The sequence below is a fragment of the Anolis carolinensis genome, chromosome 3 (assembly GCF_035594765.1).
Source record: "Anolis carolinensis isolate JA03-04 chromosome 3, rAnoCar3.1.pri, whole genome shotgun sequence".
NCBI classification, from domain to species: Eukaryota; Metazoa; Chordata; class Lepidosauria; order Squamata; family Dactyloidae; genus Anolis; species Anolis carolinensis.
Window position 1 is genome coordinate 6,117,840 of NC_085843.1, and position 21,143 is coordinate 6,138,982.

Sequence of the window (21,143 nt, forward strand, 5' to 3'; positions counted from 1 at the left end):
GTTGGCCTAAATGACCCAAGGGTCTCTTCTTCTCTTACAACCCTTATTATTATTATTTTATTGTATGTCACAGCAAACAAGAGAGATATGCTGGATTTCATAACACAAAATCACAAGTCGAACACTTCCCAAGTGTCTAGGACTGTGTGATGTATTTTCGGATGATGCGTGCAGATCCCAGTAGGGTGGCCTTTTGCAGTTATTATTATTATTATTTGAAATACAACGAGATGAGTCCACAGCAGATACTCTGCTGGCTGTTGTACTGGATCCCATGTCGGACCCTTCCCAAGTGTCGGTGAATAATGCGCGCAGATCCCAGTAAGGTGGCCTTCTGCAACTGGCAGGTGGGGATTGTGTCAGTGCCGATTGTGTTTAAGTGCAGGCCAAGGTCTTTAGGCACTGCACCTAGTGTGCCGATCACCACTGGGACCACCTTGACTGGCTTGTGCCAGAGTCTTTGTAATTCAATCTTTAAATCCTCATATCGTGTCAGCTTTTCCAGTTGTTTCTCCTCAATCTTGCTGTCACCTGGGATTGCAACATCGACAATCCATACTTTGTTTTTTAACACGATTGTGAGGTCAGGAATATTGTGCTCCAAAACCCATTATTATTATTATTATTATTATTATTATTATTATTATTATTATTAACATTGAGGCTGGGTGGCCATCTGTTAGGGGTGCTGTGCTTGTGCTTTCGGTGCACAAAGGCAGAAAGGGGTTGGACTAAATGGCCCAAGAGGTCTCTGCCAATCCTCTTTATTATTATTATTATTATTATTATTATTATTATTATTATTATTATTATTATTTATTGCTCGGTGGTCAACTATAGTCTGGCCCTCCAACGGTCCGAAGGATTGTGAACTGGCCCCCCATTTAAAAAGTTTGGGGGCCCCTGGCCTAGACTGTGGGAAGTACAAGTCCCAGGACCTCATCCCATTTGAGCATTTTTCCATTTCATAGAATCCTAAAGTTGGAGGGGGCCTTGTGGGCCACCCAGTCCAACCCCATTCTGCCATGAAGCAGGAAAATCGCATTCAAAGCCCTAAACGGTTTGGGACCCACCTACCTTCGTGACCGCATTTCCCCCTATGAACCTGCACGATCTCTTTGCTCGTCGGGGGAGCCCTCCTCTCGCTCCCACCACCCTCGCAGTCGCGGTTGGTGGGGACGAGGGAGAGGGCCTTCTCTGTCGTGGCCCCCCGGCTCTGGAACCCGCTCCCCGGGGAGATCAGGCAGGCCCCTACCCTTCTCTCCTTTCGGAAGGCCCTGAAAACATGGCTTTTCCAGCAGGCCTTTGACAATTGATCTAGTGAGATTGGCCTGTCGCCTTCCACTAATTAGTTCCATATGTAGGCTCCTCCTAGCACTTTTGATGACTATGACACTTTGGATTACCACTCCTCCTTGAGGAAAGCAAAATAACTAGCACTTTGGCCCTGTTTCTTACAGATTTTATCCATGATTTTATCACTATGTATTGTATGTGTTTTTAACTTGTCTTATTCTGTTTGATTTGTTTTATTGCTTGTTTTATACTGTTGATGACTGGGTTTGGCCCCATGTAAGCCGCCCCGAGTCCCTTCGGGGAGATGGGGCAGGGTATAAGAATAAAATTATTATTATTATTAAAGCACCCCCGACAGATGGCCATCCACCCTCTGCTGAAAAGCCTCCAAAGAAGGAGCCTCCACCACACTCTGGGGCAGAGAGTTCCACTGCTGAACAGCTCTATCTCACAGTGAGGAAGTTATTCCTCATGTTCAGGTAGCATCTCCTTTCCTGTAGTTTGAAGCCATTGTTCTGCATCCTAGTCTCTAAGGTAGCAAAAAACAAGCTTCTTCTCTCCTCTCTATAACTTCCGCTCGCATATTTATACATGGCCCTCTCAGCCTTCTCTTCTGCAGGCTAAACATGCCCAGTTCTTTAAGCCACTCCTCATAGGGCTTCTCCAGGCCCTTGGTCATTTTAGTCACATTCCAGCTTAGAGTCAACATCTCCCTTAAATTGTGGTGTCCAGAATTGGACCCAGTGTGATTCCAGGTAAAGTGGTCTGACCAAGGCAGAATAGAATAGAAGGGGAGCATGATTTCCTTGGATCTAGGCACTAGGTTCCTACTGATGCACTGATACCCATTTGCTTTTTTATCTGCCACATGACATTTTTGGCTCATGTTCCACAAAGGCGTGTTACAATTTGATAAAACATAAAGGCCTATTCGGGTGACAAAATGGCTGAGTTAGTAAGACAAAGCAAGTATCTGATGCAACCAGAAACATGTGCTTGCATCAGGTAGTGAATGATGAACTCATGAATGTAACACTGCACCATGAGGATGAGTACAAAAGCAGGGCAAACATCATGATAGTCCTCCTGGACGCTGTTTTGAGTCCCACCACAGGAGAAAAGCAAGATAGAAATCAATAAATAAGAATTTGTTGGTATGTGCTGGAGAAGAGATCTGCATAAAGCAGCTTTGGAGAGTCGAGAGTGTGTATATATTTGCATATGGGTGTTTGAACTTCAATATAAAAGCCTTCCTGATTGGGAACGAACCTTGGCTGTCTGCTGCTTTTCCTGTTCCTTCAGGTACCTCTTAAGCACTTAGAGAATTTAGAGCAGGGGTCCCCAAACTAAGGCCCATAGGCTGGATGCTGCCCTCGGAGGTCATTGACCTGGCCCCTGTCCTAAACTTTAGACTTAGGGTTGACCTGGTCTTTGGAGGTCTCTTTGCTTAGCTACAGCCTTATGAGACCATCTAGATAGCTTTTGGAAGTCACTTTTCTTACCTATGGTCCTATGAGACTTCCTAGATGGCCTTTGAGAGTCCCTTTCCTTACGTATGGTTTTAGGAGATTGTCTAGATGGCCTTTGAGTGTCCCTTTCCTTATGTATGGTTTTAGGAGATCATCTAGATGGCCTTTGAGTGTCCTTTTCCTTACCTATGGTCTTATGAAACCATCTAGATGGTCTTTGAGGTTCCCTTTCCTCATCTATGGTCTTTTGATGGCCTGAAGAAATCATCTAGATGGTCTTTGGGGGCCTCTGTGTTTACCTATGGTCTTATGAGATCATCTAGATCAGGGGTCCTCAAACTAAGGCCCTCCAAGGTCATTTACCTGGCCTCTGTCCTAAACTTGACCTAAGTCAGAAACGACTTGAAGGCACACAACAACAACAATCCTAATTAGTCTGGTCCGCCAACAATCTGAGGGACAGTGAACCGGCCCTCCACTTAAAAAGTTTGAGGATCCCTGCTCTAGAGACTTCCCTGCACATTGCATGGGCCAAACCCTGCCCAGAAATGGGCGACCCAAATGGTCAAAGGTTTTAAAACTATGAATCCGCCTGACAAGCGTCTTAGGGAGCGGGCTTGTTTAGCTTGGAGAAGATAAGGTTGAGAGAAGACACGAGAGCCACCTTTAAATATCTGAAAGCATGTCATACTAAGGAGAGGGCAAGGTTGATTTCTACTGCTCCAGAGACTGGGAAAAATGGAGCCATGGGTTCAACCTCCAGGAAAAGAGATTCCACCGAAACTTTAGGAAGAACTTCCTGAAAGTTGAATATCTCTGGGAGTCTACTGGAGACTCCTTCTCTGGAGGTTTTCAAGCAAAGGCTGGATGGACATCTGCTGGGATGCTTGGATTGTGTCCAGGGTTGGCCATTGGGGTTTCTTCCAATGCTGGGATTCTATGTCTTCATCCCATCACAATCTCTGTCTGAAGCCTCTCCTTCAGAAAAGGTGGCACAAAACCACTGAATCTCAGCCAGGCCTTTGCATGTGAGTCCCTGCATTTTTATCTTGATGAGCTTATAGGATCAGCTCCATGAGTCAGACTGGATAATCCTTTGTTTAGAAAACAGGAACTGTCTGCAAGAGGTGAGAGAATGAACGACATGCCTCGCGTGTGACCAAATCACCCAGAAGTCATTTCCACCTCTTGAGTATTTATAGGATTCAGAAGTTCATGATCCATCTCCCAGTCCAAGCATTGACTATGTTGGTTTATTTTGGGTGTAAGGATGAAATGACGAATCAAGTGTTTTTATTGTTTGCAACATGTGTTCCAGCAACTTAAATGTTAACAGCAGGCCAGTTTGAGTGATAGCCTGCTGCAGCCAATAGGTCGTGACTTCCAGCCGGAGAGGATGTTCATCATTCTCCTGTGGAATGTGCTGTTTTTGTTTATAATTCTTATAGCGTTTTATAGTGTTTTCAGTGTTTTATTGTACAATGTTTTATGCTGATTTAATATTGGAAACCGCCCTGAGTCCCTTTTGGGAGAGAGGGCGGTATACAAATAAACTTTTACTTACTTACTTACTGTTATCAGTTGGTAGTATGTGTGTGCTGAGCTGAACGGCAAGGAGAAAGCATGTCTGCAACCGGCGATGGACTTTGTATCTTGTAAATATCTTTGTACATATTTGGAATAAAGCCTTAGAACCGCTGCGTTCAGCTGATTTGCGACTGGGGTGTCGTTTGTCGGTGCTGCTTCCCCGGACTCTGGCCAAGGATGAATTGGTGAGAGTCAAAGAATCACCAATAAATCAGGGTGCTGCGGAGCTGATGCTTTTAAAACCCACCCTGACAGCTATTTTACACACGGGTAAAATGAAGCAAAATCCCACTTAATACATGCTTATGACCAAATCAAATATATATTTATCTATAATTATATATCTCTTTTATGTCCATACTAGCTTGGGTACCCGGCATTGCCTGAGTTATTTGAAAAAGTCAGTTTTGAATTGTAAACAATGCATAAGGTTGTGGGTGAACTACAATTGACATCATGCCAGGTGAAACTCCATCGGTACTTAAAGTTTGTTATGTTGGCCAAGTTTGCTCTGGATGCATAATTGGTGGGGTTCGGTGTGCTCTCTGGCTGTAAGGTGAACTACAACTCCCACTATGGTGAGCCAGTCCTCTCAAACCCTCCAAGAGGTTGAGTTAGTCATGGGGGTTTTGTGTGCCAAGTTTGGTCAAGGTCCATCATCGGTGGAGGTCACAGTTCACCCTGGTTGTGGGTGAACTACAACTCCCAGAAAGGAAGGTCAGTTCTGCCCAAACCCCTCCACTAGTTAAATTTTGGCATATCAGGTATGTATGCCAAGTCTGATCCAGATCCATCGGTGTTTGGGTTCACAGAGCTCTCTGAATGTAGGTGAACTACAACTCCCCCAAATCAAGGTGAATTTCCCTCAAAGAGTTCCAGTATTTTTTTCTGGTCATGGCCTCTGGCCTTTGTGTGCCAAGTTTGGTCCAATTCCATCTTTGGTGGAGTTCAGAGCACTCATTGGTTGCAGGTGAACTATAAATCCCAGTCCCTACAACTCCAAAATGTCCAGGCCAATTCCCCTCAAAACCCAACAGTATTCAAATGTGGGCATATCGGGTATGCGTGCCAAGTTTGGTCCAGATCCATCCTTGTTTGGGTTCATAGTGTGAGCTGGATGTAGGTGAACTACAACTCCTATTGGCAGTGCTCTTGGACATATTCACAGAGCTCTCTATAACCTGCAATGTCATTGGAGCGAGAGCCATTGGTTTCTCCTGAGTGGTGGGAGCTATAGCTGCTTGTGGAGGCAGGAGTTCGTCTGTGGAAGTGGGCACCCCAGCCACACACGTAACATACATATTTTCACTTTTATTATGCGTATAGATAACATACTGGGAATTGGAGAATATCAGAAAACCGCTTGTTAGCTCCTAAACTGCAGAGAATGGTACAGCATCATCTTGTGAGCTGATCAAGGGCCTTTGTTTTGAGAAGGAGAAAGCGATCCAGGGCTTCTCTCTCCTGGACGTTGAACCGAGTGGGAATGGAGCATTGATTGCCTGACCAATAAACAATAAGACCTCAAAAAGTGTAACATGTACCGTTTCCCCGAAAATAAGACATACCCGAAAAATAAGACCTAGTAGAAGTTTTGCTGAATTGCTAAATATAAGACCTCCCCTGAAAGTAAGACCTAGAAAAGCTTTTGTTTGGAAGCATGCCCGCCAAACAAAACACAATAGCATGCAGGATTGGTAAATGTACATACCAGTTGTACATGGAAATAATGGTAGTAACAAGAAATTCTTGATAGGATTCACAATTTGTCTGGTTATGTTGGTTTGTGATGACAACTACTGTACAGTATATAATAAATGTTCATTTTTTGTTCAACAATAAATGTGAATTCTTCATGGAAAAATAAGACATCCCCTGAAAATAAGACCTAGCACATCTTTGGGAGCAAAAATTAATATAAGACACTGTCTTATTTTCGGGGAAACACGGTATTATATTTTGGCAAATGGGGAAAGTCACTTGGGAAGTATTCAAGTCTTAACATAAATACAGTAGAGTCTAACTAATCCAAGCCTCGCTTATCCAAGCCTCTGGATAATCCAAGCCATTTTTGTAGTCAATGTTTCCAATATATCGTGATATTTTGGTGCTAAATTCGTAAATACAGTAATTACAACATAACATTACTGCATATTGAACTACTTTTTCTGTCAAATTTGTTGTATAACATGAAGTTTTGGTGCTTAATTTGTAAAATCATAACCTAATTTGATGTTTAATAGGCTTTTCCTTGATCAGTCCTTATAATCCAAGATATTCGCTTATCCAAGCTTCTGCCGGCCCGTTTAGCTTGGATTAGTGAGACTCTACTGTATTGTGATTTTCATTTTCTGTCTTTCGTTTCTTCCTCCCTCCCCTCATACACCTTGTTTCTCTTTTTTCTCCCCATGCTTTCCCTCATACACTTCCATTTTTTATTTCCTTTTCACTTCCTTAATCCCTTTCCCTTCCCTTCCTTCTCCTCCGTCTTTCTCCCTTTCCTTTCCTCCTTCCCTTCTTTCGCTTTTCTTTCTCCCAGCCTTTCTTTCTTTTCCTTCTCTTCTTTCCCTTCCTTTCTCCCTGCCTTTCTTTCCATCCTTCTTTCACTTTTTCTTCTCTCCTGTCTTTCTCCCGTCCCTTCCTTCATTTCCTCCTTCTTTCTTTCTCTTCCCTTTTTTCATTTTCTTTCTGTTCTCTTTCCTTCATTTTCTCTCTTTCTTCTTTAATAATAATAATATACTTTATTTATATTCCGCTCTATCTCTCCAAGGGGACTCAGGGCAGATTGCAGAACACACATACGGCAAGCATTCAATGCTGTTATACAATTAACAAGGACAGACAATAAGTACAGTTGAGTCTCACTTATCCAACATTCGCTTATCCAACATTCTGGATTATCCAACGCATTTTTGTAGTCAATGTTTTCAATACATCGTGATATTTTGGTGCTAAATTCGTAAATACAGAATTACTATGTAGCATTACTGCATATTGAACTACTTTTTCTGTCAAATTTGTTGTATACCATGATGTTTTGGTGCTTAATTTGTAAAATCATTACCTAATTTGGTGTTTAATAGGCTTCTCCTTAATCTCTCCTTATTATCCAACATATTCGCTTATCCAACATTCTGCCGGCCCGTTTATGTTGGATAAGTGAGACTCCACTGTACTAATTTTTCTGGAGTGTGGTACCATCTGAACTGAATTTTGTACCAATTTTCCCAAATATCTATTGCGGCCATGTATTTTATCTTTTTTTTCCATATCTCTTCCCAATCAGCCAAATTTAAACTATGTCTCACATCTTTAGCCCACTTCACCATGCACTCTTTGATTTGTTCTTCTGTTGCCCAAACTAAAAGCTGTTGGTAAAGTACTTTGATTATTTTCTTTTCTTTTTGCATGATCAACTCCCAAAATCCCTGACTTTGATTGGATCCTCTTTTGACATCTTCATTATAACATAGTTTTAATTGATTTTTATTTAGTGTCCAGATCGGAGAGATAAAACGGGATATAAATAAATATAACAAGAACCACCCACTGGGTGACACTGGGTACATCACTCATGGCCTCGAAAGGAGGCAATGTTGGCAAAGCTCCTCTGAACAAATATTGCCAATAAAATTCTATGACATTAGCTTCAGCAGAAGTCAGGTAGGGTTTGAAAACACCTAAGGAACTCATAGCTTATGATTTACAATTTCAGCAAATAATCAGCAGGTGGCACCATTGAGCTACCAAAGAGCACAACTAAACAATTGATATTTAATTGTTCTCATGCCTGCAGATTTGTACTTTTAAATTGTATTGAAATGCCTTTAATTTCCTTTGTGGAGAGAAAAGGTGGGATATGAATAAACATAATAATAAAAATAGTGATCCAACTGCAACATTGACATATAATTGGAGAAATTATTTAGCTCTGGGTGGGAAGAGAGCAAAGGCTTGAAATACATCCCTCCACATTTGTGCTTTTGACGCTTGTGGGTTTGATTATTCGGGGATTTGAATAAAGGTTTTCTCCTTAGGAACCTCCAGGTCAGGCAACTCCCACAATTCCTAACAGCTGGTATGGGAGTTGAAGTCCAAAACAACAGGAGGGCCCAAGTTTGCCTATGCCTGACCTAGGTCCTCCAATGTGATTATATGCAGCTTCCAATGGACACTGATTCTAGTCGTGTTGAAATATTTAGGAATTGCTCTCTTTTATTTATGTTTTTTCAACTTTCATGGGGATCCTTTGCTTCTAACCCAGGCATGGGCAAACTTGGGGTCTATTTAAACTCTTATGATTCTGTTATCATTTATTGATATCACCTCGCCGCTTGTTTGGGTCCTCCTTTTTCCCTTCTTGAAGATAAGGACAACATTTGCTCTCCTTCAGTCTGCTGGGACTTGTTTTCAAAGAGCTGGTAAGACTGAAGTTTTAATAGAACCAGAGTACAGAAAGCTTTTGGCTCACCCAGAAGCCTTGAGCGTTGGAACTGGAGGTCAGCTGTGACCAGCAGTGCTGTGGAATCCGAAGAGGCACGAATGGAAGGCAAAAGGAAGAAATGTGTCAAGAGGAAGGTGTGTCAAGGCAACCCTGACCAGGAGCACCTTCCATCTGGAAACGGATGTCCACACTGCGAAAAAACACGCAGATTAAGAATAGGCCTCTAGAGTCACTTATGAACCCACCACCAAGATGTTAGCGTTTTTGTTGTTATAGTGTGAAATGTTCAAACAATTGTTGCTGTTGGAATGTGTATATGTGTTCCAGCAAGCATTCCAGCAGTCCAGGAGTTAATTACATGCCAGCCCTGATTGATTGCCTGCAGGGCCAATGGGTCAAGACTTCCGTTTCAACTACCTGGATGGAACATTCGTCATGAACTGTGGAATGTAAGGAGGTGCTTGCTTGCACTGATAACGGACCTGGCGTGGCATGTTTTGTCCTTGCTGTGGGAACATGTGTCCAGAGAGTGATAGTATTTAGAATTGTGAATAGCTTGTAAATAAAACCTATAGAACCGCTGGAATCAGCAGATAATTTACGACTGAGCTGTTCTTTGTTGGTGCCACTTTCACCAATGCCTAAGTGGTCTGACTGATGGGAAGAAGGTGAGACCTGACTCATAAATCTGTCAGGGTGACGATTTCCCCTGACACAAGACACAACACTTGGAAGGCAATAAGACTCAGCCACAAGGTATTGCTGATGATGATGACAACATCGAGATCTGTGGTTGTTGGGCAGGACTTAAATATTAAAATAAACAAAGCCAAAATATGCAGACATTTTTGATCCCGGCTCTTTACATTTGCGGCTAATCCACCACAGGAATGCAGTCAATGGTCCTGAGTCCCTTCAGGGAGAGAAGGTGTTACAAAAAATATTATTATTATTATTATTATTATTATTATTATTATTATTATTATTATATTACTATACAGAAGTTCTCCAAAAGCAAACTTTGCCCTCCAAGTTGAACGATATCCCCAGTCTTTGCTGCAAAATAAAATGCAAATATTTGTTTAATGGCCACAGAAAAATAAATACAGATACCATCTCCATCTAAATCAGGCATGGGCAAACTTTGGCCCTCCAGGTGTTTTGGACTTCCAACTCCCATAATTCCTAACAGCCTACCGGCTGTTAGGAATTATGGGAGTTGCTGTCCAAAACACCTGGAGGGCCAAAGTTGGCCCATGCCTGATCTAAATCCATTCCAATCACAAGACGAGAAGAATGTCCCATTTCTGATCTCAGCGGCAAAAAAAGATAAGAGACCAAAATATTTTTTTTTGTTCTTAGTGTTTTGATTAGATACTTTATTGGAAGCAAAAAATTCTGTGCATGTTTAAAAAATCCAACCCGTGTAGACATCTCATTGCTTTAAGAACCCAAAGCCACGGAAAACTCAATTATTAAAAAAGCAGCAAGATGGATCGTTTTTTGTTTCGTTTTTAAGTTTCCGCACACGTAGAATACAACAATACAGGAAGAAAAGTCACCCAGTCTCCTTTTTCCCCCCAAAAAAGTTTCTTTTCCTGGATCGGTTGCCATATTTAAACACTTATATATCTATATATATATTTGTTTAAAGACATGCTACTTCCAAAGGAGAAAAAAAGAAAAGGAGAAGGGGAAAAAAGAGAATTACCTTTTTCAAGATTTGCATTTAAGAAGCATTTTGTGTGTCTTACTCTGCCCTTTAAAACATGACAGTTACAAGGTATATATGCAAACGGTTATTGGAAACTCGGGTCGAAGTGATGGGTTTTGCCATTCCAGTTCCACAATGCAGGAAAAGAGAGGCCTCGCGGAGATGTCGGGACGGGGAAAAAGTTTTCCCCTTATTGAACTATTAAATCCCTATTAAACTGGAGGGATTTGGAGACTCGCGAAGCCTTTCCTGTACTGTGCCGCAAGCATTCCTCCTGCAAACAATGTATTTACAAGTTGTGTTAACTTACACAGCAACTTCACAATGACTAGTATAGGTTAAGAGGGTGCTCTCTCTCTCTCTCTCTCTCTTTTTCATGGGTGCGCGAGTGTGGATGAGGATGTGCGAGTGCGTGCGTGTCCACGTCTCGGTGTGTTTCTTCCACAGCTACGTCTTGTGACTACGCCGGCAAAAGCTCTACAAAGGAATCCACAAACTTGTGTATGTCTCCCCCCCAAATAAAAGAAAAGTAGTAAAAAAATCTTCTTTAAAAGCAGAGAAATAAATATATCGAAGGAAACCACAGTTAAAAATTATAGTCCAGTTAAAACATAATACTAAACGACCGGTTGTTTAACCAAACTAGGAAGGACGAAGATTTTTGAAGACCCGACGTTAAAAAAAAGAAACTGAAAACAAAGGCAAAAGTCTGCATAAGTGTACGTTTTGTTTCCATCTTATGTTCCCTTCCCTTTATCACCTAAGGGACTCTGATAAGTATAAGTACTCTACTCTGATAAGTATGCTCCCCTCTTCTTCCATTTAATTCCCATTTTTGCTCTGTCCCTGTTTTCCTCTTTGTGACATGTTTACCTTCCGTGGGATCAGGGCCCTTTCGTTGCTATTAAAGCCATAACCTATTCAAAGGCATCCTATTTGGAAAATATTCCACCCTTAGTACAATGACCAAACAATGGATTAGTTAATGTGTTATCGAAAGATTTCATGGCTGGAATAACTGGGTTGAAATAGCCTTCTGACACTTGCTCATTAGATGTTTCTTGTAAGGGGCAAAGTGGCAGGCAAAACTTAAAAGAGACCTTGTTTTGGTCTTCTAAATACAGTAAATTAATTAATTCATTGGGCTGCTGTGAGTTTTCCAAGCTGTCTGGCCATGTTCCAGAAGCATTCTCTCCTGACGTTTCGCCCACAACTATGGCAGGCATCCTCAGAGGTTGGGAGATCTGTTGGAAACTAGGCAAGCGGGGTTTATATATCTGTAGAATAATATCCAGGGTGGGAGAAAGAAAGAACTCCGGTCTGTTTGAGGCAAGCGTGAATGTTGCAATAAATCACCTTGATTAGCATTTAAAATCAGGGCCAGCTGATACCTCCCAACAGAGGATTCCCCCAGGCAGGAATCAGCCAGGCTTTGAAGCTGCAAGGCTTTGCAATGCTAATCAAGGCGATTAATTGCAACATTCACACTGTCTTCCAACAGAAAAGAGTTCTTTCTCCCACCCTGGACTTTCCAGATATATATATATATATATATATATATATATATATATATATATATAAACCCCACTTACCTATACTTTCCAACAGACCTCACAAATCACAACCTCTGAGGATGCCTGCCATAGATGTGGGCGAAACGTCAGGAGAGAATGCTTCTGGAACATGGCCAGACAGCTTGGAAAACTCACAGCAACCCAATGAATTAATTAATTTGCTGTATTTAGAAGACCAAAACAATGTCTCTTAAGTTTTGCCTGTCACCTTGACCCTTACAAGAAGCATCTAATGCGCAGGTGTCACAAGGCTATTTATCTATATAATAAGAGAACTGATTTTTTTAAAAAATGTGCATTAAATGCAATAGCCAAGACTGCATTTCCAAAGGGATACTGTTTAGGGGGAAAGGGCCAGGATCTTGGCTGGAAAGGCAAAGGCGGCTTCCGTCTCTATTTCAACCTGGCGCATCCCTTCTCACCGAATCCAAGCATAGTCTTTAACCCCATTTCCTTTTTGCCTTCTAATCTTTTCCGCCCCTGAAAAGGAACAAAGATATTCTGGATTGGAACTGACTGGTCTTTCTGGTTTTTGAACGAGTGAAAATAGGCTAGGATCACACTGGCTCTCTCTCTCTTTTTTTTACAAAAAAGAAAAGAAAAGAAATTTCCTTATAAATAATGAAGACACTGACTTTCTTTTTTGTGCTTGTGAAGCTAACAGATCATCTTCACGAGACAGGCAGCAATGATGAACCGTGCTACGTTACGGATGGGGCGGGGAGAGGGCAAGCCAAGAGCCACACTGCTGTCAATGAGCCACAGGGAAGGAAGGAGGGAGTCAGGAAAGGAAGGGTGGAAGGAAGGAAAGAAGGAAGGGAGGAAGAAGCAGTGATGGTCTGGAGAAAGGTCAGAGAGAAGCAACGACGATGGATGGACGGACTATTAACACGAACAGCCCCCTTCACTGACTGGCTGCTCTTGAGGCTTTTCAAGTTTGATGTCAATCACTGGAAAGGAGAAGATGACATTAAGGAAAATGACAATGAGAAGATGGCAACCTGAACCTCAGCCCAAACACTTAGGAAGGGCTTATTTTATGCATTGATCCATTTTACTAAGGGTCAAGGTAACAGTAAAGGTTTTCCCCTGACGTTAAGTCTAGTCGTGTCCGACTCTGGGGGTTGATGCCCATCTCCATTACTAAGCCGAACAGCCGGCGTTGTCCGCAGACACCTCCAAAGTCATGTGGCCAGCATGACTGAATGGAGCGCCATTACCTTCCCGCCAGAACAGTACCTATTGATCTACTCACATTTGCATGTTTTCAAACTGCTAGGTTGGCAGAAGCTGGGGCTAACAGCAGGAGTTCACCCTGGTCCCCGGATTTGAACCGCCAACCTTTCGGTCAGCACGTTCATCAGCTCAGCAGTTTAACCCACTGAACCACTGGGGGCCAACCTACACCCAAATTAGGTCACTAACCTCAGCATCCACCTTCAATAGTTTATATTTATCCATTTTGATAGGAACCAACCTGAATCCAAAGTCACTTTGTGCCTTACTTACATATCTATATATATAAAATGATAAAGTTGTTTGCGCAGTGACTATAACAACAAAACTAAACATCCCAGAAATACGAAATTTGGCAACACAATGCAAAAGGCTTGCCTCCAGGTTACAACAACACAACCACACCACAAAACCACAATCCGGACCCACAAAACTCACAACAACACATCATGCGATAACAACACAACTAAACGCCCCAGAAATACAAAACTTGGCAACACAATGCAAAAGCCTTGCCTCCCAGTTGTGACAACACAACCACACCACAAAACGACACAGGACCCACAAAACTCACAACAACGCATCGTGACTATAACAACACAACTAAATGTCCCAGAAATATGAAACTTGGCAACACAACGCAAAAGCCTTCCCTCCAGGTTGTAACAACACAACCACACCACAAAACCACAATCCGGACCCATAAAACTCACAACAACGCATCGTGACTATAACAACACAACTAAACGCCCCAGAAATACGAAACTTGGCAACACAACTAAACACCCCAGAAATATAAAACTTGACAACACAACGCAAAAGCCTTGCTTCCCGGTTGTAACAACACAACCACACCACAAAACCACAATCCGGACCCACAAAACTCACAACAATGCATTGTGACTATAACAACACAACTAAACGCCCCAGAAATACGAAACTTGGCACACAACTAAACGTCCCAGAAATACAAAACTTGACAACACAACACAAAAGCCTTACCTCCCGGTTGTAACAACACAACTACACCACAAAACCACAATCCGGACCCACAAAACTCACAACAACGCATCATGACTATAACAACACAACTAAACGCCCCAGAAACACAAAACTTGGCAAAACAATGCAAAAGCCTTGCCTCCCAGTTGTAACAACACAACCACACCACAAAACCACACAGGACCCACAAAACTCACAACAACGCATCATGACTATAACAACACAACTAAATGCCCCAGAAATATGAAACTTGGCAACACAACACAAAAGCCTTTTCTCCCGATTGTAACAACACAACTACACCACAAAACCACAATCCGGACCCACAAAACTCACAACAATGCATTGTGACTATAACAAATACAAAATTTGACAACACAACTCATCCACCTCCCCAATCCCTACATTCACACTTGGCCTCCAAAAAAACAATTACAATAATAACAATGACAACAACAACAACAATAAGAATCAACACCATCACAGGCAAGAAACAGCCAGGCACTGAGGCTGAGAGGCCAGTCAGTGCTACACTGGGCCTCCAAAAAACAATTCAGTAGCATCTAACTTATCCAACCTTCATGACCACTACAACAACAATAATAATAAACACCTACACAGGCAAAACAAAAAAAGGACTATTGTACCACAATAAAAATATAAACCGCACTCAGCAGAATCAGACATTACAATTAACAACAAACCAAAGACAACAGGGATCTCAAGCAATTATCAATCAACACAAAAATTGAAGAAGGTAACAGACTTCAAATACTACTACTAATGTGAGTATAAAGAAGGTGGAGGTCACAGCATAAATACAACCTAATGTAGACTGACCAACACCACCAGACTAAGCCACAGCAACGCGTGGCCGGGCACAGCTAGTATATATATATATATATATATATATATATAGATAGATAGATAGAAATAGAGATATTCACACACACACACACACACACACACACACACACACACACACACACATATATATATATGATCAAAAAGTTTTGCCTCCTGTGTCATTAAAAATGTTACCAACGAATATATAACATCGGAAGTTGCACCAGATCATAGCCTGAACTATCCTCTACTCAAAACTACCATTCAGCATAGCCACTATCAATTTGTACACATTTGAGGCATCATTTAACCCAGGCATCAAAACCATTTTGGAAAAATCCAGGGTTTTGCATCGTAACCCATGATTTTAAAGCTGTTTTAACATCATTCATCGAATCTGGAACCACGCAGTTGTCCTTCAGAGGTACAAACAGGTAAAAGTCAGAAGGGACCAAATCAGGGATGCAGGGTGGGTGAGGCACTACTAACCAACCCATTTTTTTGCAATCACCTGGGTTGTGAAAAATGATTTGTGTGGGCGTTCATTATTGTGATGAAGCTTGAGAGAACGAACATCTTTTAGTGGTCTCTTTGTTCTTATTGCCTTTTAAGTTTCTTAAGTGTGGTTACATAGGTTTTGCTGTTGATTGTGGTACCATGTTGCAAAAATCAACAAGAATGAAACCCTGTGTGTCCCAAAACACTGCTTCATTGCGATAATGCATGCCCACATGTGTCATTTTTTACAACCTAGGTGATTGCAAAACTGGGCTGGTCAATAGTGCCTCACCCATCTTACAACCCTGATTTGGTCCCTTCTGACTTTTACCTGTTTGTACCTCTGAAAAACAACTACGTGGTTTGAGTTTCGATAACTTGCATGATGTTAAAACAGCTTTAAAATCATAGGTCACAAAGCAAGACCCTGAATTTTTCCAAAACGGTTTTGATGCCTGGGTTACACGATGGAGCAAATTGTACAAATTGATGGTGACTATGCTGAACGATAGTTTTGAGTAGAGGATAGTTCAGGCTATGATCTGTGGCAACTTCTGATGTTATATGTTCATTCATAACATTTTTATGACACATGAGGCAAATCTTTTTGACCCACCTACCCATGTGTATGTGTGTGTGTGAACTCAATACATAATTAAGTCAAAGGAAAATAGGAACTTCTAGTGGCACGCCTTTGTTGTTGTCAGCTCTCAAGTCATTTCTGACTTATTGTGACTCTAGACCTATTGTGTGGTTTTCCTTGTAAGATTTCTTCAGAAGACATTTGTCACCACGGCCTTCCTCTGATGTTGGGAGCATGGGCTTCCGTGGCTGAATGGGAATTGGAATGCTGTTCTCCAAAGTCTTAGTCCAATGCTCAAACCATGATGCCATACTGGCTCTTGCAAAGGTGCCTCATATATGGTGATGTCTTGTGCCTTCAAGTCATTTTTGACTGATGGCAACCACATCACAGGGTTGGCTTGGAATCATAGATTCCTAACGCCGGAAGAGACCCCAAGGGTCATTAGTCCAACCCTCTCCCAAGAGATGCCCATTCAGCCTCTGCTTAAAAACCCCATCCACCAGAATCCCAGGCATCAGCATATTCCATTGTCAAACAGATCTTTCCATCAAAATGTTCTTCCTAATGTTTAGATGGAATCTTTTTTCCTGCAATTTGAGTACATTGTTCCATTATGTACAGCAGAAAAAAGCTTGTCCCCTCCTCTTCAATGAGACCTGCTTTCAAATATTTATACATGGCTGTCTTGTCCCTTTCTCTCAGCCTCCTTTTGTCCCAAGCTAAACATATCCAACTCCCTAAGATGATCTTCAGAGGACTTGGCTTCACGATTTTGGTGGCACTTCTTTGGATTCAAATTGTGAGATTGCTCATGCTGGCTTCTGGGCCAAGGGTCCTAACTTCCCTTTCTTAACTCTAATAAGCTGCTTAAACACTGATCAAGAATCAGAGAACAGGATCCCTTGCTGCAGTGGCAACACTGTAGGAGAACCACAGTGTTTTGAAAAGGCCTTTGATTTTTCTTTTCCATGGAAACCAGCATCTTTGGTATCAACCTTCTGCTTTTGACAGTCAATGAAGCCATGTTCATTTTCTAAAGCATTTAACTTTGAGATTTAGGTTCTCTGGAGCTCTGGAAAGGAAGGACTGCCAACCAAGATTTCTCTATTAGCTTCAGTGCCTCCTTACTAACCCTTCATGTTTCTCCTGAAATGAGTCACCATCTCCCGGGATAGGCTGCTTTCCTCTGTGACCAGAGTCACCTAGTGATTCTAAAGCTGGGTTTTGTAATGTGGGCACTTAAAATAACCTGTTGCATCTTGCCTCCTTCACACCTGATGTCCTCATCTGCCATTGACAGGTTCTACAAATAATATCCTGTGGGTGTGATGACACACAAATGGTAATGGCAGCCCGAAACGTGTAATACTCATCCTCCAGCTGAACAGACCACAAATGCTTGCCTTATCAAACACTTCACACTACCATGACTAAAGCAAGTATGAATAACTAGGAAGGGCTTGAAGAAAAGCAAATCATTTGCAAAAGCCCTACAGAGCAATGACAAAACAAAGCACACATACCTACAAATACCTTAACTGTGGGTAAAACCACTGAGCCATCTCTAGCCCCAGCATGTTTTGCATTCTCTGGCAATAACATGAATTCCAGACAAGACTGACTTTCTGGATTCTACAGAGATGTCAAGAGCTGAACATGGAACGTGAAGTATGTGCTCTGGCAAGACTAGAGCTCTCCTTAGGGTAGCATTCTCTAACCTTAATGTTCTCTCGATGGACAGACAACTTACTAGATGTGTTGTCGAAGGCTTTCATGGCCGGGATCACAGGGTTGCTGTATGTTTTCCGGGCTGCATGGCCATGTTCCAGAAGTTCCAGAAGTTCTCCTGACGTTTCACCCACATTTATGCCAGGCATCCTCATAACCTCTGAGGATACCTCATAACCTCTGAGGATGCCTGCCATAGATGTGGGTGAAACGTCAGGAGAGAATACTTCTGGAACATGGCCATGCAGTCTGGAAAACATACATCAACCCTAGCTTACTAGATGTCAACTAAATGAAGATTCCAGCTGTTATAAGCCACAACTTTGAGGAAAGCTGTCTCAGCCCATCCATTTAACAGACAGGCTAAGAATCTGAACTCTCTAAATACAGTATTCAAGAGATCCAGTAATGAGCATAGAATCACAGAACTATAGAGTTTGAAGAGACCTCACAGACCATCACATCCAAATGCCAGCTAGCACGAAGCAGCTGAGAGCCCTCTGGAGCACTCTCAGCCACCATGTGTCTCACCCTCCTCCCAGCATAAGGTCAAGAGGACAGCCTGAGGGTCAGGGGAGAAGGATGGTAAGTGGATCAGGGCAGTCGCCGCATGTCCCAACTTCCTCCCAGCATAAGGATTGGACGAGCAGCCCCAGTCCTGCCCTGCTCCCTGCTGGCCCTGTCCTTTCCTGGCCCCACCCTCCCAGCCAGGCCCACAATGTGGCCCCAAGGTTAATAAGTTTGCCCATGCCTGCATTAACCCATGGCTAACAAACAGAGCCAAATTAGAGGAGTGTTGAGTGTTTAGAATGAAGAAGAAATGCTTCCTATTTTGGCATCTTAGCCAGAGCCTTCCAGAGCCAGGAAACTGCTGTCTAGTATTTCTTCCATGTTTTTTTTTAATCACATCTACCAGAGCTAATATGCAAAATATTTTCCTAAAACAATTGATGAAACTGGTTTTATGTAATGTGTAGATAATGGTACAAAGCAGAAATCTTCCTCCTGAGCAAATGAGCTGGAGAACTCTCAAGGCTACACTATCCCTTACTCATCCAGAGCCATCTGGAAGTTTTGTTCACCCCGAGGGAACATCCTTCAAGATTTTCTGCACACTGTGCCCTGCAACTAAAGCACAAATCCGCAGCCTGTGCTTGGAGTCTCCCCAAAGAGCTATGGTTTTGGGTGCTTGAAAACATTCTGTACGAGTGGCCCAGGTTTCTGGCTACTCACTCCTTTCCTCACCATTTAGAAATGAGTGTCCTGCCTAATTCCATTGTCCCACCAACTAGGAAAAATGCATAAAAGGATACTGTCTTCTCTGCTTTTGTCCTGTGTGCTTTCCATTCCAGGCAAGGCAGCAGCCACACGTCGGAAAAGCTAGAAAGGGTTGGGGCAGGGGAAGACAAAGAAAACAGAATTAGCAAATTAGAGATGCTGTGATTAGTAGGAAAAAAGAAAAGAAAGCTGCATTAGAAGTTCTTGTATATAAGGACAGGTCTTCCTGCCCTATTCATGGTGCAACAGCATCATTGTTATCATATTCTTATTTCCAGGTTGCAGGACTCATTTGCAACCAAACAAAAAGAGGGCCAAGTCCATGAAAGGTAAACCTCATAATAGAAAAAGTAAGACTGTACCTTGGTCTTCCTCTTCCTACATTCACTACCTCTCAGAGCATCTACTCCTGATGTAATGTTTTTATACAACCGAATCATCATTAGCCAGCTCTCTCCACCTGATGGCTCCCTTTTGCTGTATTTCCCACTATTTAAAAGTCACAGATGAAAACAACATCATTTTCTCAAAAGTAAGCATCACTTGACAGAAACCAAGTGGATTGCTCTATCTAAATCCAACTGCTGACAAGGGGTGCTTTAAAACAGTAATTGCTTCTTCACACTTAAGCTGGGGAACAAAATTATGCTCGGGGAGAGATTCCCCACCAAAACTGCTATGCTAAAAAGGAAGAATTTGGCAAGCAAGTCCAGTCAAAGTGGATTTACCAGTCCGAACATGCAGGGACAAATCCAATTAGGGAAACATTATGAGAAGCCAGAAAGCTGCACGGGGGAATTAAAAAGCTCCACACTCCCTCCTCTTCTGTTCAGTGTGCATTTCATTTTGCTTTTCTGGAGCAGGGATTTTCACACAGCATGAGGGCACACCAGTGTGGCAAGATAATAGTGTGATTTCACCCACTTACCGTGCATGTTTTTGTACAAAAATTCAAGAGACAGGCCTGTAGCAACACAGTCAACTACTGATCGGGGAAAAAGCAACCTCAAGAATATTGCTTGGAAATATATCTTGGAAACAGATTCTGCACCAAGGGAGAATATGCCATTCCAGCTCTGCCCAGCATGCCTTTTTCTAGCAATTCTACATCTAAAATGATGGCAGATTCAATGATGCAAGTGAAGCCGGGAGAGAGAAAAAGGAGTCGACAAGGGGCAGGGAGTTGACATGGCTCCCATGTCTAAAAATTGTACCAAACTAGTTGGCAAATGGTGCTGAATATTAACTACTGCAACAAGAACATGTATATAAATTGATGGAGACCAGCAGTTGACATAACTTCTGAACAATTGAACTGGGACAGTCTCATCTGCCTTCCAGACAATGTCACTGTCCAGAACAAACAAGGTTGTCAGCCATATTAGATCTGATCTGAACCAACACTGATGAGTTGATAGATGGTATGGAAATGACAGACCATGAACGCGGAGTTTACTACACCATAGAAAAGGGAAACCTAGCATGGTCAGACACACATTCTACACTTTAAGGAAGGTAATTTCAGTAAACTTAAGGAAATGCTGTATGAGATCCAGTAGTCAAGAATACTGAAAGAGAAGGAAGTTCATGATGGAAGGGAGTTTCTCAAAAGTGAAATATTGAAGGTACAATTTCAAACAGTTCCAGTAAGGAGGGAAAATGGTGTGCAAAAAACCAGAATGAAAGTCTAAGAACTTTCAGCTCAGCTAAGATTTATAAAGGAAATCTACATGACACGGAAATGGGGAATTCAAACTAATTGTGTAGGGAGGAACTCAGAAAAAACAAACTACAGCAAGAGCTCAGGCTTGCTAGAACGTTTAACAACAATTAAAAGGGTTTTTTATTGTTATGTCCATAGCAAGAAGGAAATAGTAAGGCTACT

At 42.1% G+C, this 21,143-nt stretch overlaps 1 protein-coding gene across 2 annotated transcripts in view; it reads right to left on the minus strand.

The window, feature by feature from the left end:
- Positions 1-10,139: 10,139 nt before the first annotated feature.
- rab6a (RAB6A, member RAS oncogene family) overlaps positions 10,140-21,143 on the minus strand; it is a 93,125-nt gene continuing 82,121 nt past the window's right edge. For both annotated transcript variants that reach the window (XM_062974446.1, XM_062974445.1), the window contains exons 7-8: positions 19,294-19,360; positions 10,140-13,034 (exon numbers count right to left, since the gene is read on the minus strand). In XM_062974446.1, coding sequence (XP_062830516.1) covers positions 12,970-13,034; positions 19,294-19,360 — 132 coding nt within the window. In that variant the 3' untranslated portion in view covers positions 10,140-12,969. The remainder of the gene's footprint in view (positions 13,035-19,293; positions 19,361-21,143) is intronic.